Source organism: Microtus oregoni, unplaced genomic scaffold (genome assembly GCF_018167655.1).
Source record: "Microtus oregoni isolate MIOR12 unplaced genomic scaffold, Mior012 000023F_ref0000262, whole genome shotgun sequence".
NCBI classification, from domain to species: Eukaryota; Metazoa; Chordata; class Mammalia; order Rodentia; family Cricetidae; genus Microtus; species Microtus oregoni.
This window is the reverse complement of record NW_024543082.1, coordinates 33,563,394-33,588,748: the sequence shown is the minus strand read 5'-3', so window position 1 is coordinate 33,588,748 and position 25,355 is coordinate 33,563,394. Positions and strand designations below refer to the sequence as shown.

General features: G+C 49.4%; 1 protein-coding gene across 1 annotated transcript in view; it reads left to right on the top strand.

Annotated features, from left to right (window-relative positions):
• Sim2 (SIM bHLH transcription factor 2) overlaps positions 1-25,355 on the top strand; it is a 39,737-nt gene that overhangs the window by 13,902 nt on the left and 480 nt on the right. Inside the window, exons 4-10 of the mRNA XM_041673363.1 lie at positions 5,472-5,580; positions 7,075-7,160; positions 9,840-10,039; positions 15,443-15,549; positions 21,491-21,638; positions 22,851-23,019; positions 23,591-23,999. Coding sequence (XP_041529297.1) covers positions 5,472-5,580; positions 7,075-7,160; positions 9,840-10,039; positions 15,443-15,549; positions 21,491-21,638; positions 22,851-23,019; positions 23,591-23,999 — 1,228 coding nt within the window. The remainder of the gene's footprint in view (positions 1-5,471; positions 5,581-7,074; positions 7,161-9,839; positions 10,040-15,442; positions 15,550-21,490; positions 21,639-22,850; positions 23,020-23,590; positions 24,000-25,355) is intronic.

The following is a 25,355-nucleotide window of genomic DNA, read 5'->3' as shown; positions in this document are numbered from 1 at the left end:
GGTTGGAGGAGGGTGCCTTTTGATGATGTATCCCCAGAAAAAAAAGGACAGTTTAAACAGCATGAAGCCAAATCAGCGTAGAGGGAGGGACCACAAGACCCTCGGAGAGTTGCTGAACAACTGCTTTCTTCCTGGTTCTGAAGCCAGGCTGTGAGCCCCAGTCAGCAGTTCCAAGACACAGTGAGGCTGCTGCCATGAGACCCTTGTTGTTGTCTGGGGCTATCTATGGTGAGCTATTTAAATAAGCAACAGCAAATCTGCCCCCAAACCCGTCTTCTGCTCATGAGAGAGGGGAACACCAGAGAGGGGAAGCTAGGCAGAACAGAGCTCCAGTTTTTTTTCTGCCTTCTTTACTTAAATAGTGAACAGAAGTATTGAGTGGGATACTGTGCCAACTACATGTTTAAAAACATGTTTTGCATGCTGAGTGGTGGTGGCACACACCTTTAATCCCAGCGATCGTGAGGCAGAGGCAGGAGGATCTCTGAATTTGAGGCCAGCCTGAATTCTAGGATAGCCAGGACTACACAGAGAACCCTGTCACATATATATATATATATATATATATATATATATATATATATATATATAAATCATCCTTTGGGTTATTTCTGTAATTACCGAGATGTGAAGCCAATATCATAAACATTCATGTTATTAAGTTTATGTAAAGATACTTTCTTCTTTTTTTTTGGTTTTTCGAGACAGGGTTTCTCTGTGGGTTTGGAGCCTGTCCTGTAACTAGCTCTTGTAGACCAGGCTGGTCTCAAACTCACAGAGATCTGCCTGCCTCTGCCTCCCGAGTGCTGGGATTAAAGGCGTGCGCCACCACCGCCCGGCTTAAAGATACTTCTTAAATAAGACCATCAGAGATACAGGTGTTGGGGTTGGGATGTAGCTCAGTGGTGAGTATGTGGCATGAGGCCCTGGCTTCAGTCCCCAGAACAGCAAAATAAAATAAAGTCGCATCAGTTAGACTTTGGCGAGCAAGCTTAGTGATCCTGGCACCGCCTCTGATGAAGGACAGCTCTTATTTATGTGGTGCCATCCCTTCTGTGTTCACAGAACTTACAGTGAGGTCATCCGAGTAGATGATGTCGCTGTGGAGTCCAGGTTCCTCTCAGCAGTAGAGGGAGCACAGGGAGCACAGTTCTCATGAGCCAGGGCTGTGCGAAAGCTCGGAAAGGGATTACTCTGTCAGAATGGTCTAGTGGAGGTAAAAACAGCCCTTCGTGCGTAGGAAGTCCATCTCTGTTTAAAGCCCATTATTACACTCTAAAAATAAATGGTGGAATAAGAAATCTATTTCTAAGTCAGGCAGTGATGGCACATGCCTATAATCCCAGCACTTGGGAGGCAGAAGCAGGTGGATCTCTGTAAGTTCGAGGCCAGCCTGGTCTACAGAGCAAGTTCCAGGACAGGCCCCAAAGTTACAGAGAAAGACTGCCTCAAAAAACAAAAAGCAAAAACAAAACAAAAAAGAAATCTATTTCTTAGGGGAGAATTTATTCCTTTATTTTGACTTTCTATTAGCAAACAAATGTGACCATTGCTGCCAAATTCTGGTTTTAAAAGGACAGAAACAATCACGTGTAAGCCGTGTCCTCAGCCCAGCTCAGTGTGGAAATAGAGACCCTTTGGGCCCAAAGTCTACGCGGTGTCTGTGCTCATACATAAAACACATGGACATGCTTAAGGTAGCTGGATGGGTTTTGGGGGACATCTTTATCTGTGAACATTTATTAAAGGACTCCCTCCCTCCTTTCTTCCCTCCCTCCCTTCTTCCTTCAATTGTTAATAGAATCATTTTACTTATGTTTGATGATGGTAAAATAGCTGTGTATACATTTGAAATACTCATATGGTTTAAATATAACTAACTTATGTTACACAGTGTCTAGTTAGGTAACTAACACTCATTTTCAAAGACGTGCACATACGTGAAATAGCTGTTTATGGTACACATACAGAGGAGTGCAATATTGGAGAAGCATGCCAGACAGTGGCCAATAAAATGAGCAGCCCTGGCGTCGAGGGGCACAGACAGATCCCCTTTACTCTGGGGATAAAGGGAAGCATCATGCTTGTTTACATAGCTGAACCCCGAAGCTCAAACCATGTCAATTTAAAATGCTTCATCTGTTATACTCAGCAGAACAGCCAGCAGAGCCGTGCACATCTCCCAGGGGCCTAGTCACTCTGCCTCTCCACACAGAATCTGTCCCTTGGTATGAACTTATCATATCAGCTTTCTGGGCAGGAAGAAGCCATTCAGCAAAGCAGTAAAAAGCTCTTAGCAGGAACGCCATGGCTTTTGCAGTCGGCAGGGCTTTACCGATTCTAAAACATCGCATTGACGTTCTGTTTCAGTAAGGCTGAGATATGAGACCTGGGAAGTTTCATCGAGACAAACACATATCTATATCTATCTATATCTATATCTATATCTATATCTATATCTATCTATCTATCTATCTATCTATCTATATATATATATATATCGGGGGGGGGGCTGGGGTGAAAGAGCCACGTTTTTTTCCCCCAGTATTCAAAAGCACAAGTACATATATAAATACAGGAAACGCCATGTCAACCATAATTTTGAGTTAAGGTCAGCCCTGTTATACATGACTCCGTATTTTTTCCGTGAAGACATTTCCGTTGTTTGAAGGCAATGAGGCTTCCTGGATGGCCTTAGAGTTATCCCATTCATATTTTTTAATTATTTATTTTAATTTCTTTTTTTCTTTTTTCTTTTTCTTTTTTCCTTTTCAAGACATAGTTTCTCTGTGTAACAGTCCTAACTGTCCTGGAACTTGCTTTGTAGACCAGGCTGACCTCGAACTCACTGAGATCCATCTGCCTTTGCTTCCTGAGTGCAGGGATTAAAGGCATGCCCCACCTCTGCCTGGCTCTATTTGTGTTATAATGAACCCCAAAGCTCAAAAGACCAAGTTCTTCATCCACAAATCTTGCCTTGCTTTGAACTCAACCCCTTTCCTGAGAACAGGAGCTTTGAAAGCAGAGGACGTGGTTTTATTAAAGCGCAGGACTGTTCTGAAATCGCACTGGCAGGAAGGCGTTGTCTGCAGAGGGACATCACTTGAGCATGTTATTGTTTTTCCAAACAGAACTTCAACCGTGAATGCTCACTTCCTTCTAAAACAGCGAGTAAGAGAGAAATAATTGGACAATATAAAATCCACCCTCGTCTCTGGTTTATTTTGTTTTTTTAAAATAAGCCTTGATATTCGGGAGTGGGGTAGGGTGAGAGTAGGCAGGGAGGTTGGTGGAGGGAAGGAAGGAAAATCAGGAGCCAGCCTGTCAACTGCCCTCACAGTGAACTCCCCCTTCAGAGAAAGGTAATGTTCCTGTCTCAAACAGCTTCAAGGTGGCTGGTCTATTCAGACATTTTAGGGATTAACAAGAATTTCGTGCAAGAAAAATGATTCATTTTTATTTTTTGGTGAAATCTGGCCAGGGAGATGGCTCAGTGGTGAAGGTGTTTGTCACCAAAAAGCTTAATCTTCAGTCAGGCGGTGGTGACATACGCCTTTAATCCCAGCACTCAGGAGGCAGAAGCAGGTGAATCTCTGTGAGTTCAAGGGCATCCTGGTCTACAAGAGCTAGTGCCAGGACAGGTTCCAAAGCTACAGAGAAACCCTGTCTTGAAAAACTGAACCAAACCAAACCAACCAACCAAACAAACAAAAACCCCAAAACTTAATCTTCAGGCGAGCTCAAGCCCCAGGACCCACTCCGTGCAAGGAGAGAACCAAATCCAAAATGTTGTCCTCTGGCCTCCCCATGTGTGCATGCCTCCCCAACACACACGACACACACACACAAATAAACAAGTAACCAATGGTCAACGTAATCTGAAGATGTTGAAGTCATGCAGTATATTTTCACATAGGCAGATCTGCATCGGGGTGGACTGTAAAGTCTCTGGTTTGGAGTGGGAGAGTTAAGTGCGTGGATGTCAGGGTGAAGTCCTGTGCTTGGATTCCCCATTGCTGTTTGCATAGTGTTCGAAGGAAAGACCCCACGAGTGATACAGGAAATAGAACAGTGGATGCAAGGGGGCAGGCAAGACTTAGGATTGTAATTTATGTCAAAAGGCTAAGGAACTCTCCCATCTTGACGAACTGGAAGCGCTGGCTAGGAAGGATGGGAGAAGTAGTCACCTCTTCATGGTTTCGTGGCCAAGCGTTGGGGCTGGACGCTAAGGTGAAGCTGTGGGTCCCTGCATGTCACTAAGCTGTTGTCAGGGTCACCCCTGGACAGGTGATCCTGCGACCTACAGCAAGGACCTCTGGGTGTACCAGCAGAGGCCGGGGACAGCCTCTCTCTGTCGTCTTGATCTGCCCTCTGCCTTGGCAGGGCTGAGAAGTCTTCAGATCCAGCTAAGGTTCTCACCACCCTAGGGCACTTTCCATGTGAGTTTCTCTTGTTACTGTCTGGACTTTGAAGTCCACTGCCTCTGTTGGAATTAATACAACCACTCCTGCCCCCCTCCCCCCAGTAATACTGGGTATTACTTAATGTAATTGTTGGTCTACCTCAACTCTTTTGATTATAGCTCCAAACATAAGACCCATTATCACGGCACAAAAGTCTGCTCCACAGCCCTGTTGTGTCCGTGTGTGGCCTGGAGGCCTGCTTTGGAGTCCCTGTGGGTGTGTCTGGGAGTTGGTGATGCCCAAATGTTGAGACAGCCATTTTAAGAAGTAACTGCAGTATCCTGTTGCCTCAGCCCTGCCCCCTCAGGTCACAGGTCATGCCAAGGGACACAGCCACACCCTGGTCACCCACAGGGATAAGCAGTCAGCTTGGACCAGGAGGGTCAAAGACACATTCCTGGCAATACCCGGGAGCTCTGGCGGTGCCTGGGGCATGCTTCAGTGCTGATACAGAAGGGGCCTTTGTCTGAGTGGCAAGGGAGTCTTCCTCCATGGTTCCCAGCTGGTCAGCCTCTGAGTAGCTGTGGCTCTCCAGGGGGGTGCAGAAGGCCCAAGGCAGCTGGTCTCCAGCTGGTCATTCCTCTCACACAGCCCGTGAGTGAGGGTGACAGAGCCCCAGCTTGCGTCTGTTTGGAGATGTTGTCTGTCTGGAGGACACTGCCCAGGCTTCTCTGTATGGTGCCGCCTCCACCCTTCAGTTTATCCTCCTCCTGTGTCCCTCTTCTCCTCAGACTCCCTGGCAGCTCAAGCCTGTGCTCTTGGCCTTTTCCGGGGGTGGGGGTGGAGGGACAGTCCAGAGCCCTGCAAACCGGAGCATGTTTCCACCTCTGCATTTGGCCAAGATGTGAGCTGTAAGGAGAGACCCAAGTCCTGGCCCTGGCACCATGTGAGCCTGCGGCACACCCGATCTGTCCTCTCGCCCCTCGCACCTACCCCGGAGAGACGGGTGATGTTTGCACCCACCCCGGAGAGACCAGTGATGCTTCTGATCCTCCCCTCCTTCTGCAGGTGGAGCTCACGGGCAACAGTATTTATGAGTACATCCATCCTTCGGACCACGACGAGATGACGGCAGTGCTCACGGCCCACCCGCCACTCCACCACCATCTGCTCCAAGGTTCGTCCTCCACCCCGCAGGAGACCAGAGTGAAGATCACACTCTCGCTCCAACTAGTGGGTTTCTTCCCAGCGAGCTGGGTTTGGGGCAGGCTAACGGCAGCACCCACCCAATGTGTGTAGCTATACTTACGTTTGCTCGGGTGCTGCTTGCTTGCCGTGGATCAAGCCCATGGCTTTGTGCTAAGCACTATATCATGCTGTCCTCGGCTTGCCTCTGCGTCACCGACATCATGTAGACCCTACTGCGTGCCATAGCTGTTCGGCATTGGGTCACAGCCTGTCCCCCACGTGCTCCTGATTTAAAATCCCAGTGCTGCCCTATCAAGAGTCTAAATTCAGCCTGCTGTTTCTGAGGACAGAATCAGGAGAATGTGAGATATCAGGGGGAAATTACATGGGTGTAATTTAGATGCCGTTTAGCATCTTGTTTGTGTGTGATTGGAGGCTTTCAGCCACACTGGGGTCATTAGAGCCTTGGCTTTGTCACCACAGACATTGCACAAATGTCAAAATATTTATGCGGAGATACTTGGAAACTCACTGAGTGATGAGGCCCGTGACTGACTCTTAATTTAAAGCACTAGATGGGCAGCTCGTTATACTCATATTGCCATGTTTAAATATTTTGCGTAATCCTTTGCCCCACGTAGCTGGTTTCTTTTGTAATCTACGTTATGCACTTGGAAGCATTCTAAGCAGGGACTTCAGGTTGTGTGCCATGGCACAGATCAGGTCAGAAGCCCTGGGCATCACACACACGTCTCCTTAAATTACAACCGCGATGAGTGCTAGGAAGGTACTCAGTTTTTCCCAGAGGCCCTGGCCTTCCAGCTCTCCCAGCACGCAGCCTTGTGAGGCATGTTGACCTGGTCTCCTGTGTGCCTGGGGCTACAGTTCTCAGCATGGTCAAAATTTTCCTGAGTTGGGGCTGGGGAAGGAAGGAAGGAAAAGGCCAGTAGATAACTCAGCAGTAAAGGCTGAGTCATGATGGGGGGAGCCCTTGTAAAGACTTGTGGAAGGGTGGTCTATCTTACCCGGCTATGGTGTCTCAGAGCCCACCATGTACTTGACAAGAGGTGCACGGGTCTGGGTCCCTCTGTCAGGGACAGGGGCTAAGTTGTGGCTGGTTTTCAGCACCTGGTTCTTTGAAGGACATTAGACACTTCTGGGCCTCTCCAGCAGCTCAAGCAGTCACCGTGGCCCCCAGTTCCTCTATGACAAGAGGGAAGATGTCACCCCGTCAGGCATCTTAGAGACCCACTGGTTTCCGAGGTTGTCGCTAGGGTCATGGTTCAGGCTGCTTTTCTTCAAAGTTTTGGCAACCGCATTCAGAATAAGCAAGAGCTATTGCCCTTCCCACTCAGATTCTGGTTGTTGGCCGAGCTCTCTGGGTCAGGGTCTGGCCGTGGATGGGGAGGTTCCTGGCTGCTGTGTCTGGTTGCTGGGGACGTGGGCAGGACACCTGCCTGTCTAACGGTGCCTCTGCTTTCAGAGTACGAGATAGAGAGGTCTTTCTTTCTTCGAATGAAATGTGTCCTGGCGAAAAGAAACGCAGGCCTGACGTGCAGTGGATACAAGGTACACGGGGCTCCTGGTGGGGGTGGGGACAGCTGGCGGGGTCTTCTCTGCGCATCTTATGTTCTGCTTCACACTTGAGGCAGGAGAGAGGGTGAGGGAATCCGCCATGTCCCCCCGTCAGGACAGAAGTACTGAGCAGGGCTCAGGGTGGATTATGAGCCCAAAGATCTCACAGTTTACACGGATGCTCCAGGCCGGTTGGGTTTCATCCTATAAGACCAGGATTGCAGCGGCTTAGCATAATCCACGAGTTCCACTTTGCTTGCCACGGGGGAGCTCCTTTAGACCAGCTGCCCCTTGCGTTTGTTGAATGTTCATCCTCATCCCGGGGCGGGATTCCAGGCAGTAGTGAGCAGTTGCTTTATGGGGACGTTATTCTTACTGCTGGAATGTCCAAACTAAATCCGGTACCCAGGGTGGTGTTTCACAATAACTGTCGAGGCCTGCCCACATGCCAAGCTGTGCCATCACTGTGGTACCACATCCAGTGGGTCATCATGGCCTTCTGAAGGGAACAACACTGGCCTTAGTGAATGTTCAAGAATGGGAGGCAAATGGAGATAGGGTGCCCAGCTGGGACTTCCAAGCCCAGCCTGTGTTTCCCCCTGATTGACCTTATCCACCAGATAACGCCACTTGCTGAGGTTAATTCTGGAATCTAGTACTATATGACTGGTTGGCAATCCCTCAGTGTTAGAGACAGTCATTTCCAGGTAGGAGGGTGGGTTCTAGACAACCTGCCAGGGATCCCTGCAGACCCTTCACCAAATTCCTCGCCTTCCCCTGAGTCTCCTGTGCTGTTTTTCCCTGCAGGGGGTGTGGGGGACTTTGTACCATTGCTACTCTGGAGCTGGAGGCAGCTGAGCTGGTACCCCCTCTCACTTGCCCCTTGGAAAAGGAGGAAGATGGGCTTGGGTGCTATGAGGCTCTTGTGCCTTTAGCTTCTCTTTGTGGAACACCCCTCTCCACGCTCTTTGCGCCCTCTCAGTCCAGCGTCTTCCCGCCAGTGACCTCTTCCTTTGACCCTGGCATTAACCCCACTTTTCACTTTTTATTATATGCAGTTACTTTCGGGATTAAACCTAGGGCCTCACACCCACCAGGCAAACACTACCACTGAGTTTGCCCACATCTCATGCTTTTATGGCTTGAAGAATACACTTAGTATTTTTCCCAGTCGTGAAGACTCCTTGAGCCAGGGCAGGAAGCTCTTAGCTCTATCTGAATCTGACAACGCATTCTACAGGAGGTCCTGGGCTTTACTAGTGTCTGCTGTTTGTCAGCTGTCCAACAGAAATCCACAGCTAATGTGTCTGTCTTGTCCTCAGCTGACCCATCGGGAAAGTGGGAGAAGAGGCTAGAATGGTTTTAAGACTTCTTCCAGCTCTGTAAATCTGTAAGTCCCATAGACGGAGCTTTTGAAAAGAGGAGCTGTGTGGGCTGTGGATGTAGCCCAGCTGGTAGAGTGTTTGCCTAGCACACAGGAAGTCCCGGGTTCGATCCCCAGCACCGCATAAATTAGTTGTGGTAGTGAATGGCTGTAACCACAGCACTTGGGGGTGGAGGCAGGACAAGTTAAAGGTCATATTCCAGTATGTTGTAAGTCTGAGCTAGCTTAGGCTACCTGAGACCTGAACGGGTGGGGTGTGGGGATAGAGATAGAGAGACAGAAACAGAGAGCTAAGGACCCAGATGACCACTGTTTTAGCATTCGTGATCCTTATAGGATTTCATGTTTAAATGGCAAATACACTTACTTAATTGTGGTTGTAAGATGGTTCAGGGGCCATCTTACTTGCCCCTGGGAACTACACGGCCCCTCTCCAGTGTGGTCTTTGGTTCTCTAACTATTGAGAGGGCTTCTCTTCAAGAGTGGAGTAGACACTCTGTTTTATTTTTATTTGTTTATTTAAGTCTTGTTTTTTTCAGGATAGGGTTTCTCTGTGTAGCTCTGGCTGTCCTAGAACTCGCTCTGTAGACCAGGCTGGCCTTGAACTCACAGAGATCTACCTGCCTCTGTCTCCTGAGTGCTGGTCTTAAAGGTGTGTACTACCATTGCCTGGTGGCTTGTTGCTTCTTAAAATTATAATTATAAACAAATTAAAAGTTCCATCTATTGGCCTAGGAAGATGGCTCAATTGGTAAGGCCTTTGCCATGCAGGCACAAGGACCAGAGTTTGGATTCCTGGCACTGGCCAATATAATTTAAATGAATACAGATTTTACTGAGAGAATTTTTAATCCCCTGGAGTGTTGAGAGCATGTTGGGTGATAGAAATGTCAGGCTCAATCCCAGTTGAAATTGGAAAATGTTTTCATTACAGGCAAGCATTCATAGGAGGGCACTTAGTTCCTTAGCATGTCTTTGCTGTGTTTCGGAGTCAAACTTGGCCATGAGTTTAAATCCAAGGCCCTCATGTGTTAGTGAGCGTGGATCTGGGGCATTCCTCCTGTGCACCTGACTGGACAGAAAATGCTTGTTTCTTTAGGATGTTGTTTCTTAAAGCAGAGCCGTAGATCATTTCCCCAGAGCAGCGAATCAGGCCTTGTCAGCGTGTTGACAAAACAACTTTGCTGAAAAAGGGTTGAAGAATGTTCTAGCACTTCACACACACACACACACACACACAAGCCTGAGCCAAGAGTGGCGGTGCCCTCTGAGTCTGTGCCCTCTTCCAGGTCATCCACTGCAGTGGCTACTTGAAGATCAGGCAGTATATGCTGGACATGTCCCTGTATGACTCCTGCTACCAGATCGTGGGGCTGGTGGCCGTGGGCCAATCGCTGCCACCCAGTGCCATCACGGAGATCAAGCTGCACAGCAACATGTTCATGTTCAGGGCCAGCCTTGACCTGAAGCTCATCTTCCTGGATTCCAGGTGAGTCTGGCCTTGCTGTGACCATTGCTGTGACGTCCTGGAAGGTCCAAGGGGTGGGAACCGGTCCTGGAGAGCTGCATGTTACTGAAGCAAACTATAACAAGAAGTAAATGCTGCTAAGAGTGAGGATTAGCCAGCGGTTAGTCATGAAGGGAGGGGGTTCACAACAGACAGGACGCAGGGACTTGAAGTAATTACCTAACATTTAAACCATCGTACAAGCTCGTGGTGAGAATGTCTGTTATGATGTGAGAGAGCCCTTCTACCTCCCTCCCTCCCTTCCTTCTTTCCTTTCTCCCTTCCTCCCTCCCTCTCTCCATTCATCTCTCCCTTCCTCTCTCCCTCCCTCCCTTCCTTCCTTCTTTCCTTCTTCCTTCCATTACTTCTTCTTCTTTCCTCCCCCAACCTCTCACTTCCTCTTGAGATAGGGTCTCCTGTAGCCCAGCTGATCTCGAATTCACTATGCATCCGAGGATGACCTTGAGAATATTCAGTCCTCCTGCCTCCTCTGGAGTGCCAGATGACAGATGGGTACCATCACCTTTTGTTTTCCTCTTCCCTTCCTGAAAGGTTTAAGCTCTCCATCTCTCCACCACACTGGTAGGACTTTGGAACAAAAGATTTTCCATTCTGCTCCCTGTGTGAAGCTCTGATCTCTGTGACAGGCATCTTAAGTCAGTGGGGAGAGCAGACAGGTCGCCTTCCCTGGCTGCCCTGGAACTCTGTAGACCAGCCTGGCCTCGAACCCACAGAGCCCTGCCTGACTCTGCCTCCCCTGCCCTGGATTTAAAGGCATGTGCTGTCACGCCTGTCCTTGAAATTTTACTGTTTAGTTGACAGCTGGTAGTTATAGTTTTGTGAGACACCTGCAGGTAAGTTTACTACACATTCTAGAATGTCCCCAGTCTGCACAGATCTTGAGGCCTTAGCCGGTGGGGCCTCTTCCTCTGTGCTTCCAGAAAATGTCTGTCAGCGACATGGACCACTTGATACATAAAAGTCTTCCAAAGATGAACGTAGACAACAGATGTGGAGCAGTTGAAAACTCCAAGTCTTACACACCTGCCAGGCTATGTCGCCACCTGGTTTGTGGGTCCCTTTGCTGCACAGGCCAAAGTCCTTCCAAGAACTCCAGGATCCAAGCAATCCTCCTGCTTCAGCCGTATGAGAAGCTGAGACTACAGACGTGTACTACTATGCTGGGCTACTGGGATTTTATGTTCTATTTTTTTTCAAGTTAATGAAAAATAAAGACTTACATCTGTAATTCTGCTACTTGTGAGGCTGTGGCAGGAAGATTACTATGAGCTCCAGGCTAACCTAAGGCAGATTCAAATCTAGCTTGGCTACAGAGAAAGTCTGTCTCAAATAAACAAAGCCAAACATAAAGGAAAACAAACAAACAACAACAACAAACACACAACTTAAAAAGAAAGGGAAAATGTGGCTTAAAATATCCCATAAAAGCAAACATTTTACCCACGTGTTGATTCTTTATTGAGAAGAGATAAATCTGCCTGGCCCAGGGTGGGATGGTGTAGGCAGAGACTGCTCTTTCATTTCCTGACCACTCAGACCTGAATAATCACACAGAAACTATATTAATTACAACACTGCTTGGTCAATGGCTCAGGCTTCTTATTAACTAACTCTTACATCTTCAATTAACCCATTCCTATTATTTTATATTTTATCATGAGGCTCGTGGTTTACCGATAAGGTTCTCCTTGGTGTCCCCTAGACTCTGCCTACTTTCTGTGTGGTTTTCTTGCCTGGCTTTATTCTGCCCCGCCATAGGCCCAAAGCATATTCTTTTTTAACCAATTGTAATAAAACATATTCACAGCATCCAGTGGGGAGTCCCACATAGGACAGGAGACATAAAGTTAGTCAGGATCAATCTTCATGATCCTCGAAGCTCTTCAGAGGGTTGAGAGGTGAGAGAGATGGTACTACAGAAGGTATTCACCCCGAAATCCCAAGCAAAGAGTGAATGGCACAGTACCTTCTGGGACTGTTTCCTGCAGCTTGGGGGGCATGAGCTTCCTCAGGGCCTGGTAGGAACCATGACAGGGGCTCTTCGGAAAGGAAAGTAGGCCAGACGTGGGCTGTCCAAGGTCCTGGCTGAAGAAATGCAGAGGAAACACCGGGTCTTTTCCACTCTTTGCCTCTGTCTTCCTTTGAGTTACTGTTGCTATGATAATTACTATGACCAATAAGCAAGTCCGGGAGGAAAGGGCTCATCCAGCTTATACTTCCACATCACCCCTGAAGGAAGTCAGGGCAGAAACTCCAATAGGGCAGGAAGCTGGAGGCAGGAGCGGATGCAGAAGCCTTACTGGTGTTGCTTACTGGCTTGCTCCCCATGACAGGCTCAGCCAGTCCAGGGATGGCACCACCCACCGTGGGCTGGGCCCTCCCCGACTGATCAGTAAGTGAGACAATGCCTTACAGCTGGGTCTTATGGCGACTGTTTCCACCGAGGCTCTCTGCTCTCGGATGACTCTCCTTTGTGTCAAGTTGACTAGAACTAGCCAGCACAGCCTCCTTGTATTTCTCAGACAATTCAAGAAAACCCAAGAGACCCATTTGAATTCTCTCAAAGAGGAAAGAAGAGATTGTGTCCCCAGAGGAGTGACCTGAAGTCTTTTCTGGTTGGTTATTTAGCTCAGGGTATTGAAATGTGGAGGGTCTTTTAAGCCAAGGGTGGCGTCATGTCGGAGACACTTAAGGGGATCGGGACCCCTCACAGCCGCTCATATTTCTGTCTTGTTGCAGCAACATGATCTTGATAGGCCTCTCGGCTAGAACCTGCTCTGGGGAACAGCAGTGGTCAGGTTGGAGGTTACTTCAGCATCTAGTCCCTCTCAGCTACAGCAGGGAGGGTTGGCCTGAGTTCCCCAAGTCACAGGAGCAAGGGGTAGTGGTCCTTGGGGAGCAGCTGCTGGCCGCCCACTCGGCATAATCCCAGACACAACTAAACTTGGCTTAACCTGATGTTTGGATCCTCCGGGTTGAGGTTTCATTTTGAAACTGTAGCTGGTGCTTTTGTTAAGGCCGGGTGAAGCCAGCAGTGTTTGGAGTCTGGCATATCTCTCTGACAAGTCTACAGACACTGGAGGTTTGAACAAACCCAGGAAGGCATCCTGCCAAGCCCTTTTCCTGCCCTTTAATTTTTAAAGTTGCTGAATAGTTTGGTGAGAACGTGTTTCTGATTCTTGAACATGTTCAGGTCCTTGCTGTTAATACAGCAATGGTCCGGGGGCTGGAGAAGTCTTTCGGTCCATGCCACAGAGACATCTGGGTTTCTTTTGGGGTCAGCCATCTGTCTTCATCTTCCTCTGGCTCAGTCAGAACCCATTGGGCCCGTGGCTGAGTCCCTAGAGCATGGAATGAACAGAGCAGGGGCCAGTGACATCTCCCATACACTTACCTAGAGCCCCTTCCTTCTCACCTTAGAGGAACACCATGGGAATACACCGGCCAAATGGAGAGCCATTCCAAGGAAATCCAAGGCTCCGAGAGATGCATGATCTGGAGTCCGAGCAGATTAAAGACTGGAAGGGGGTGGTCACGCTTCCTGGTTCTGTCTGTGGCTAGCATTTCATAGCTGGCAAGCAGGGCCCTCCATGCCAGCCTCCTACCCCTCTACCGTCTCCAGAACCGACTCTCCCTGCTGCCACGGTGCTTTTGGAATCCTTTACTCTGCCCTGTCATCTGTTCTTAAATATCTGTCACCAACGTGCTTAGGGCCACTTACCTCTTTTAAGGACACCGTTCCCAGCTTGGTTAGGCCAAGTCTATGAAGCCACACCACCGCCACACACAGTTTCACCCACGGAAAGGGCAGCCCAATGCGGTACCGATGAGGGCTCAGTTGCTGACAGCCATTTCTCTTCAAAGTGCTGAAGAGGTAAATTAATATGTCTGGGACTTGGTGAGAGTTGAGGGATCATGTCACAGGCGCCCTGGGAAAGACTTCCACTGCTGAGGAGAGTGAGCACCTCACCTTCTGGCTGGAATAGTCATTGCAGAGTTTTCTGGGGGTCTGTGGGAAATCCGTCAGGGATACCAGGTTTAAAGAGTTATCCTGTAATTCCCATTAGTAAGAACCACTCAGCTGTAAGCTCTGGAGACAAATCACCCAATTAACAACATAGAACAGCCATTTGAACAGCGAACACAGAGCCAAGCAGTGGAACAGCCTCAGCACCCGTCAACAGACTAGGGAACCAACAAAACACAAAATGTGGTATCTACATGAAATAGAACATAGAAAACCATGTTCTGAACCCATTCTGCAAAAGACAGTGGACCTTAAACATGTCATCATGTATGAAGGAAGGCAGAAGTCAGAGGGTCACACATGGTATCATTCTGATTTAGGACACACAAGATCAGGGAGACAGGAAATTGAATGGAGGACAAGGGCTGGAACAAAGGGACTGGTGGTATTTAGGGGAAGAGAGACTAAAAGGCATTGTTTCAGAGGTGAGGAGCTTCTTTTGGGGTGATGGGAAGGAGGGGAGACGATCAGGGCACAGTGAGAACGTTGTTGTTCTGTCTGGGATGATGGGAAGGAGGGGAGACAATTTCGGTACAGTGTGAACGTTGTTCTTCTGTCTGGGGTGATGGGAAGGTGGGGAGATGATTGCGGTACAGTGTGAACGTTGTTGTTCTGTCTGGGGTGATGGGAAGGTGGGGAGATGATCAGGGTACAGTGTGAACGTTGTTCTTCTGTCTGAGGTGATGGGAAGGAGGGGAGATGATCACGGTTCAGTGCGAATGTTGTGCATGCCACTAAATCATGCACAGTCAGCATTATAGTTATAGAATTAAACAAGGAGCCGGGGAGATGGTTCCGTGGACAAAGTGTGTGCTGTGTAAGCATGTAACTGTGTCCCTGACAGCCCGGGTTCAGATCCCCAGGAGGCATGTACAAAGCCATGCATGGCGGTGCAGTCTATAACCCCAGAAGTGGAAGACAGAGATGCAGAGATTGCAGGGGCTTGCATGCATTCTTTCACATATAGAACGAAACAGGTTCATGAAGGACTGCCCCAACAGGACCCCAGAGTGGCTCTCCCAGCACACGGCTTATTTCAATGTTTGGGTCAAAGCATTCCCTGGGCTCCCACAGACAGTCAAGGCTCAAGAGAGGTCCAATGCTAAGTCATCGCAAACAGGCTTGTAGCCCATGGTTCCAGAACATTCTTGCTCACTGTTCTACATCCTACTCTGAGCTAGAGTTCAAAGACTTCCTTCCTGTAAAAATAGTTCATTCCAAAACCAACATCCCCACCCCTGGGCCTCTTCACACTTGATTAGTTGGCAAAGCAAGCACCGGTTTAAAGGAAGGGGCCGAGGAGCTGCTTGACTCATGGAGCCTCCATCCTTCCACAGGGTGACAGAGCTTACAGGCTACGAGCCACAGGACCTGATCGAAAAGACGCTGTACCATCACGTTCACGGCTGTGACACCTTCCACCTCCGCTACGCGCACCACCTCCGTGAGTATCGAGTCCCTGGGCCAGGGGCGGCTGGCCAGGGTGGAGGCATCAAGGACAGGGAGGGGACATACCTATTGCTTGGGGGCAGGCATAGGAGTCACTCATGAAGCACAGGGTGACTTCCTTTGCCCCTTGCTAATGATGGCCCTGCTGCCTGTTCCCTACTACCCACAGACATGATCTCAGTGACAATGCCAGACCCCAGTGGCATGGGTTCCAGATTGTGAGCTTAAGGGTCCAGCTAACGATGGACTCTGTACTCTGGTTGTGAATACCAGCAGCATTAGTACAAGAACAGTGCGGAGCCCTTGCTATGTACGGCCTGGTGCTGGATGAAGATGTTAAATAGACTTGCAACCCGGGAGGGATATCTTATGCCCCTCACCTTCATTTTACCTTTAAGAATGATGAAGTTCAGAGAGGGTCATCCACTTGTCTGTGGTCAGATAGGCAGAGCTGACAGCCAAACCTCTGCAGAGTTCCGCTGCCAGGTCTCACCCCACTGGGATGTTCTACCGTAAGGGGGATCGGCCTCTCAAGTGAGCCAGCAGGATTTGATTTGTCCGTGGAGGTCGTCTGTGGACCTCAGGGTTTGTCACCAGGTGATGGTGGCACATACTTTTAATCCCAGCATTGGAGAGGCAGAGGCAGGAGAATCTCTGTCAGTTCAAGGTCAGCCTGGTCTACAAAAAGTTCCAGGACAGCTAGGACTGCTTCAGAAAAAACCCTGTGTCAAAAAATCAAAAAGAAAGAAAGAAGGAAGGAAGGAAGGAAGGAAGGAAGACGTGGCACTTTTCCTCAGGAATCTAGAGAATAATTTGGATGGAGTGAAATATTTTATCCTCCTACGGTATAGCCCCATCAGGCCTATAGCAAGTCCCAGGGTATTCAGCCAGATACAGATGATTGGGCAAAATGGAGGCTTCTATGTGTGGCCTGGGTTTATGTCCTAGGTGCTTGTTTGTTCTGGACCAGCTAAGAGATGTTAGAGGACATTTGCTGGCATCCTTGGAGGTGGCTGGCAGATCCAGTGGCCACTGTCCCCTTGGCTATGCAGTGTGACCAGGGTTGTTTTTCTCTCTTCAAGTCCATAGGGAGACCTGCCACGACCCTCAGCACACAGAGATGCTGGGTTGGGCCAGTGTGTGTGTGTCTGTGTGTGTGTGTGTGTGTGTGTGTGTGTGTGTGTGTGTGATGTTTGTGTATGTATGTGAAGGTATACATGCACATGTGTATACACGGGTGTGAAAGCCAGAGGTCTCATGGGAAGTTTGCTGTCTCAAGATATTGCCAGGACCCAAGGGAACTCTGACAAGGAGTCGTCTGCAGGAAACCCAGACTCACAGACCCTAGGTTCCATTCCAGTAGTATCAGAAGTACGAAGCATCCTCTATCTGTCTGTCTGTCTGTCTATCTATCTATCTATCTATCTATCTTCTATCTATCTATCATTTATCTATCTATCATCTATCTATCATCATCAATCTATCATCTATCTATCTGTCTATCTATCATCTATTGTCTATCTATCGTCTATCTATCTATCTATCTATCTTTTATCTATATCTATCTATTATCTATCTGTAGTGGCGTAAACGAATGCAGACAGATTGTAAAAATATATATAGTTTTAATGTAGAAATAGACTTACAGAACCACTGTTCCCGCGGAGACCAGGAAAGCAGAAGAGACAGCTCAGAGCACGCTCACCAAATTTATAGGCAGACATTAGCCTGAGGCGAACACGCCCCCTAAGGGGCAGGACTTATCCCTACATCTATCTGTCTGTCTGTCTGTCTGTCTGTCTAGTGATTGTTGAGACAGGGTCTTACTGTGTAGTTCTGGCTGTCCTGGAACTCACTCTGTAGACCAGGCTGGCTTCCAGCTCACAGAGATCTGCTGCCTCTACCTCTGAATGCTAGGATGAAAGGCGTGCTCCACCACGCCTGGCAAAGAGGCATCCTTATCTGTATAGAGTTTGAGACCAGCTTGGGATACATGAGACCTTGTCTCAAAAAGGAAAGTATAGGGAACCCCACTTGCTGCTGTCAGGTCTCTCGTCCTGGGGTGCTCTGGGAGCCAGTGTGAGGCCCCCACCTCAGAGCTAATGGGGTGAAAGAGGAAAGAGTGGGCAGCTCCCGCCGTTCTTGGCTGAGAATTGCTTGTGAGTGATATGAACCCCTGACTCATTCCGTGTCTGGACAGAGTGGGCTTTGCTTAAGCAAGGTCTCCATGGGAGAGCAGGTGCCCGCAGCTGGAAGCGGCTGCCAGCCGCACCAAAGCCAACTTCTCAGTCCCTCCTCAGACTCCTCCTCTCCTTGTCAGCTGGGTTCTGATCATCTAAGGTCTCTTGTATGCAGGAGTGACACCTTTCCCTGGGGCCCTGTCACCTTCTCTATCTGCAGGCCCTGCTGACTAACAGACCATCCTCACCAGCCATTCCCACAGCCAGGCTCCTGCTCCAGGGAAAATGGAAGGTGCCGGGTTCCCCACCCCCACCCTGGCCTGATACCCAAGCTGCCTTTTTGCCTCCCATAGAAGTGTCTAGATGCCGCTTGGCTCCCTAGAACGCTACAGAAGCCACCTGGCTTCTTGTTTCTTGAGGACCTGTCTGCTTCATGATGTTTCGATCCTTCTGGGGATGAGCTTCACAGGGCTGCCACAGCAAACCACCACAGCCCAGGCAGGTAGCTGCAAAAGAGGCATTCATTCTGGTTAGAAAACTTGAACCCCTTCTTTGTTCGTACTTGCTAGGAAGGAGAAAACGATGAGTCCCTGCCAGCTTACCAGTTAGGTAAGAATTCATGTGTGCGGAGTCCCATCTGCCTGCCACTGTTCCCTTGCAGGGATGGGATAGTCTTCACAACTATGTTAGTGACTGTGGTTATTCTACAAAGGAGGAAACTGAGGCACGGGCTGATGTAGTTGTATTTTCCTTTGGGCCACCAGCTCACAGACAATGACAAGGAGACTTCCTATTCATGGTGAAGCTCGGCGTTACCTTGGTCTTGTCCCCACCAGCTCTTATAACTTAAATTCACCTGCTTCTATTGGTCTACATTCTACCACGTGACTTTCCCCTTTCCTTTCATTCTGTATGTCCGACTCCCTCCCTGACCCATTGGCATCTCCCTGGTGTAATTCACATGACTAGATTGCTCCTCCTCTCCCCTGGTCTCCCTGGAAATCCTTCCTATCTGTCCTGCCCAGCTACTGACTGTCCAGTTCTGTATGAACCAATCGCAGTGACGCATCTCCACACAGTGTAGACAGAGACTCTGCAACAGGCTGCTTAGTAGAGCACGATGAGGGTTTTTTGTTTTTATTTTATTTTATTTTATGTGCATTGGTGTTTTGCCTGCATGTATGTCTGTGTGAGGGTGTTAGATCCTTCCCCTGGAACTGTAGTTATAGGCAGTTGTGAGCTGCCATGTGGGTGCTGAAAATTGAACCCGGGTCCTCTAGGAGAGCACTTGACACTCTTAACTATGGAGTCATCTCTCCAGCCCAAGCACAATGAATTTGAGTGCACATGTGTGCATAGGCCCATCTTTACAGTTAGGATTACATTATCTCAGGTCTGAGTCTTTCATTTTCTCTTGGGTGGTGTGCATTTTCTGCAGTGTGACAGATCAGTCTCTTCAGTGATTCGTCCACTGCAGTTTTCTTAACCTTGCCCCTCGAGCACAGGAGCCCCCTCCTCAGAAGTTCTTGAACTTGAAACAAGATTGCAGGGGATCTTATTGCCCACCGGTCTATTTATATCATGCAGATTTCCCACAAACCCCATCCCTAGAAGTGAAGTGTGTGGCTTCCATGAGCATGCTTTCTAGAAAGTTCCCTGAGTCACCCTGCATGAGCCCTTTGACAGGCCTTCACCACAGATCAGCTGGCATTGCTTGCCAAAAGTCACACAACACAAAGTCTGACGTTTTAAGTGTTTCCAGTGGATTTTAGAAGGGCCACAGTGTATATGTCACCCTGGAACACTGCCACACTCTACAGAAGTGCCTGCTCTATGGCTTCTATCCTGCCCCTTCCTCCTCTACAGCCCACAGTGACCCATGGGTTCTGGCCCTGTGGACTTCCTGTCATGGGTGGCTCACATGAACAGAACCATGTAGCATTCATTTCTTTTTGAGAACTTGCTGGGTGCCCCACCCTTGAATCCACGAGTTGAGCATTTGCTCATTTTGTCCTTTTATGTTTACTCTTGAGCATAGCCAAGACCTGAAAGCCCCACCCCCAGTGACACACTTCCTCCAATAAAGTCACACCTACCACAACAAAGGCACACCTAATAGTGCCACTCCCTATGAGCTTATCGGGGCCAATTACATTCACACTACAACATGCAGTTTGTATATGCCCTTCCATGGCATTGCTTTTAGGTCTAAGTGTTTGTATTACAACTGTGAAGTCTCTCTGTATTCATGAGGGGTGTTTGTGTGTGTGTATGTGTGTGTGTGTGTGTGTGTGTGTACACATATGCATGTGGATGTGTGTCTGTCTATGTGTTTGTCTGTTTGTTGAGACTGGGTCTCACAGTGTAGTTAGTCTGGAGTTCACTCCGTAGTCCAGGCTAGCCTCAGACCTAAGATGATCCTCCAACTTCATCTCCCACACGCTGGAATTACAGGTGAGGCACTATACCTGCCTGGCTAAAACAGAGACAGTTTATCCTAGATATTTTAAGAGCCAAATCATTACAGAGATTGTATTGCCTTTGATATGCAAGACTGACAATCTCTTGACTATCAATCCACAGCATTTCCCCAGTGCATCGAAATGCGTTGAAGTAGTTGTCCAGCAGCTGACACAGACTCCTCATGAGCATCAGAGAGCCTGAGGAGTGATGGGTAGACGGGGGTGTCTGCTAGTAGAGCTATGTGAGGAATGAGTTTGTGCTGTGTTGTGCTGTGTGGTCCTTTAGTAGCAGCTAGCCCCCACCATCACAGCCTGAACCCCCTTGTCTCTGTCCAGGTGGTTTCCAAGTCGGGACCCCAGACCAGCCCTGCTGTGAGACGCAGGAATGTTCTGGATCTGGGGATGAAGTAGCTGCTATGCCTCTGCTCAGCTTTCTCCCCTCCACTGCCCACCCACAGCTTCTGGCACTTTCCTTCCCTTCCGGACTTTCCTCCATCTGCCTACTTGAGGGCTGCAAGGGGGAGTCACGGTTTATGGGCGTACAGAGGCTTTGGGGAAACTGTTCAGCTGCCCAGCCTTTGCACCCATGCATAGAAGGTGGGCTCATGGGCCCAATTTTCGGGAGCTATGTCACTAAGCAGAGGGCTTTCTTACATGAGCAACACAGGAAATTAACAGCCCACGGAAAACGGGTAATTGGGAAGAAAACGTAAACAGCACTGGAGAGGGAACAGGTTCCCGGTGAACACACGCGTCGGGACAGATGGCAACTGTCAGCACCAATCCGACACTTGGTTAAATGCGCTGAAATTAGCGTTCTGTTTAAACAATGTAGTTTCTCTGCCCATTAAAGGTTTCAGGGATTAAAACATAATTAGGGCATTTTGGGTACTAAAAAGCTAATCGGATTTTACCACTCTGCAGGTACTGGTGATGTCTGGGGGCTTTTCTTCTCCCATGAAAGCAGTGACTGTTAAATCAGGGCTCTTAACAAGAGGGGAGGGGCTGCTCTAGAGAGTCTGCAAAGTTATAGGTGACATTTCTTTGCTCGTGCATGTGTGCATACGTGTGAGCGTGTGTGTGTCTGTGCATGTGTGTGCTTATGTGTGTGTGCATTGTGTGTGTGTGTATATGTGTCTGTGCATGTGTGTCTGTGTGTGCATGCCATGTTTGTGAGGAGAAAGTCCACCCACTTCAAGTTTTCAAAGTCCTTTGCCCTCGAAGGCTCTGAGTCAGCGGGGGCAGGGCAGGACCTTCGGAAGCTCCCAGGATTCATATCACCTTGTTCTTGCAGTGCTTGTGAAGGGCCAGGTCACCACCAAGTACTACCGGCTGCTGTCCAAGCTGGGCGGCTGGGTGTGGGTGCAGAGCTATGCCACCGTGGTTCACAACAGCCGGTCCTCCCGGCCCCACTGCATCGTGAGTGTCAATTATGTCCTCACGTAAGTCAGCCCTATTTGTTTCTCTCCTTGCTCTCTTCCTCTGTCCCTGTCACACCGCTCCGAAGGTGTCATCTCCTGCTCCTCTTGCCTTCTAAGACTCTTCGTGTCCCTTTTGTCTTGCTGGAATAACCCAACCATTATAGCGGGGAGTCGTGGCAATGATGACAAGGGAGCCCTGTCAGGATACAGAGCCCAAAACAGGGGCCCAGGAGAGGACAGTGTTCATGTCCTGCGTCAGGCATGCGCATCTGTGCTTCTGCCGTTAAGAGCAGACTCTATCCCCACTTCTCTGTCTTTCCAAACACTCTGTTTCCAATGATGGTGGGTATTTGGTCCCTGAAAGACCCGAGTTTAACAGATTTTTTTTTTTTTAAAAAAATAGAGTCTTGTCAGTCCAGGCTAGCCTCAATCTCATGATCCTCCCCCTCAGCCTCCCAAGTGCTGGGGTTATAGGCATGAGCTACCAAGTGATGCAGATGAGGATAGAGCCACTACAAGTCATAGGCACACCTTCCTGGGACACCCCGCCCCCGTCTCTCACTCTTTACATCCCCGGCCTTAGTCTGTCCTAACCACTGAGGATTCAGACTCCAGGGTCTTTCACAGATGACCACCAGGTTACTTCCTGGTTTAGAAGGATGAGCTGGCAAAGCCACCCAGGACAGAATGCCCCTGCCCCTCATTACGCTAGCCAGGTACGGCAGCGTTCTGCAGCAACTCTCCCTCTGGGAATGTGCCTTTGCCGAGTTGGTTCTGCAGGCTGGACATGAGTTCATGCAAAAGTGGGTGAGGTTAGGAGCCGGATCCCCACAGGCTCACCCCCCCCCCCAGGCTTCTGGAACACTCAACAGAGAGCAGCTGGGTCCCAGATACACAGACCCATAAGGGTCGTTGGGGTCACTGGGTTGCTGCCCTTCACCTTGGCCTTCTTAGCATGACTACCCCTTGCCGTGGTCAGAGTCCTTGGGAAAGGAGTCTGGGCTGAATGGGTTTGGAGAAAGAATGTCACTTTCTATCATTCTTGTCATTCTATCCCTGCTCAGCACACTCTGGGCCACCACACCGGAGCTGCCGGTGGCTTTGGTCAGGACGATGTGTCCTTCTGTTCAGCATCATGCACATCCAGCCCCAGAGAAGAATGCACTGGGCCTTGAGGATGAGGTTGCCTAGGGGACCTGCTCTTTGTGACTTGCCCACTCTTGTTTTTTCCAGGGATATCGAATACAAGGAACTCCAACTGTCTCTGGACCAGGCATCCACGTCTAAGTCTCAGGACTCCTGGAGAACCGCCTTGTCTACCTCACAAGAAACTAGGAAATCAGCTAAGCCCAAACATGCGAAGATGAAGACGAAGCTGAGAACCAACCCTTACCCTCCACAGGTAACATGCACACGGGGCAAGTTGGCAGCTATCTGGGGACCCAGGATACCTGGACGTGAACTGTGAACCTCTGTTCAGGGGTGTCCCTGCAGAGCAAGAAGAGGTCCCTGAGGGATGTTTTGACCACATGGTAGTGACACCTTCAGAAAGCAACACCCCTAGGTAAATTGTCAAGAATGAGAAAACAAAACAAAACAAACAGCTAACCAGGAGAACACATGGGCTATAGAACCTTTATGTTTTGTTTTGGAGGTGGGGGGTCTCACTATGTTGACAGAGCTGGATTTGAACTCCTGCCTCAGGTGATCCTCGGTTCCATTCCCCAATAGCTAGGATAGGTGTGTGCTACCTCGTTGGGCTTCAGAATGAACATCTGGTGAGCTCCGGAAAGTGGCAAGTGTCCACAGGATTCTGGTGTGTGGCCATGTTGAAGCATAGGATCTTCACCCTCAGGGACCTCACAGTAACACAGGGGTCAGGCCAGCCCGGTCATGGGGCTGGGCCCCCAAGATCCGGTCTTGTGGGTAGCTTGCCCGCGGCCCCCCTGACGGCCTCTCTCTTTGCCACGCAGCAATACAGCTCGTTCCAAATGGACAAACTGGAGTGCGGCCAGGCGGGAAACTGGAGAACTAGTCCCCCCACAAATGCTCCGGCTCCCCCAGAACAGCAGCTCCATTCAGAAGGCAGCGACCTTTTATACGGGCCACCCTACAGCCTCCCCTTCTCCTACCATTATGGACACTTCCCTTTGGACTCTCACGTCTTCAGCAGCAAGAAGCCAGCCTTGCCCGCCAAGTTCGGGCAGCCCCAAGGATCCCCGTGTGAGGTGGCACGCTTTTTCCTGAGCACGTTGCCAGCCAGCAGCGAATGCCAATGGCATCATGCCAACCCCCTAGTGCCCAGCAGCCCATCGCCAGCTAAAAACCTTCCTGAGCCTCCCGTAAATGCTGCCCGGCATGGACTTGTGCCAAACTATGAAGGTGGGTCCCGTTTGCATGAGGGGGAGGGGAGGGGGCAACATCAGCAGCGGTGGGTGGTTGATGGAAAAAGAATTCTCCTGCTTTGGGCAAACTTTGGCTTTTTCTGTTTCTAAGTAGGGATTACCTTGCTTCCTGTTGCCAATCATGGTTTCACAGGAGTGAGAGATGAACACCAGATAAAGAGCAATAAGGGAAAGCGAGTGCCCAGTGTTCACGCTCCCACAGGGAAACAAAAATGATTTTTCCAAGCCAGCTCCCATGTTTGTCAACGCTCCAACTTGTTCCCTGAGATGCTTTTCATTGTATCTCAGCATTAATGGCAGAAACACTGGTTCTCTTCCTAGATCAGTTTTCAAATTACAGAAAACAAAAGTAGAAATTCCTGGTCTTGGGGGCACAAGCCATGAACACAGAAAAATTAACAAGGACTCTTCAAGCCTCCGTCTTTTTCTCTGTAAAATGGGACCACAGTCTACGTAGTGAGCCTACTTAGCACACTCCAGGTGCCCGACAGTACATAGTTAGTCTGATCCCTCGCTTGGAATGACTGGATCCCCAGTACTCATCAGTGCAAGGGTCCTTAACATTTAAGGAAAGAAAAAATCAAGGGCCTTGTAAACATCCGTGTGAGCCAGACTTATTATTCTTTGTATCCGAGGACTGGCTCATGATATAACACACAGAATGGTTGGGGCCATCTACTTGATTAGATGAACAGAAGGGGGAGGGAGACCAAAGGCGCTAATTTGAAGCAATTTGTGACCAACTTCCCAGTCTTTTGGTATTAAAAGAAAACAAAGGCCTCATGGGAAAGGTCGGGGAGTTACTGGAATGGGCATGGTTACTACTTTCAATTATGGACCCACTAAACGGCACAGGGCCGTTAACACCCCGTCCCACCCCACCCTACCCACCTGGAGGAATCAACAAACCTGGCAGACTGGGCACTGTGAAGAGGACTCTGCTTAGCTTCTGCTGCTGGCCAGCAAGGTGCCCACTAGCTCCGTGTGGCCCCTGTTGCATTATGTGTATTACTGAGAACGAATCCGACCTGGTCCTCTTAAAGCTCCCAGCACGTTTCCAGCAGCGTCTCCTGATTGCACTGCGCTGGCCTGGCGTGTACAAGGGGTGGCACTGGCAGAGAAGGAGGACTCTGTCCATGACAGGGGTTCGGGGCGGGGGTAGTGTGGCTCTGTGTGTAACGGAGGAGGAACCTGTGGCTCTGCACGGGTGAGGGCATGTGTAGCTCTGTGCATAAGTGAGGAGGACCTCGCGAGGCTGTGTGCATGATTGAGGGCGCCTGCGTCTCTGTGCAAGGCCAAGGACGCCCATGGCTCAGAGCAGAGGATTGATGTG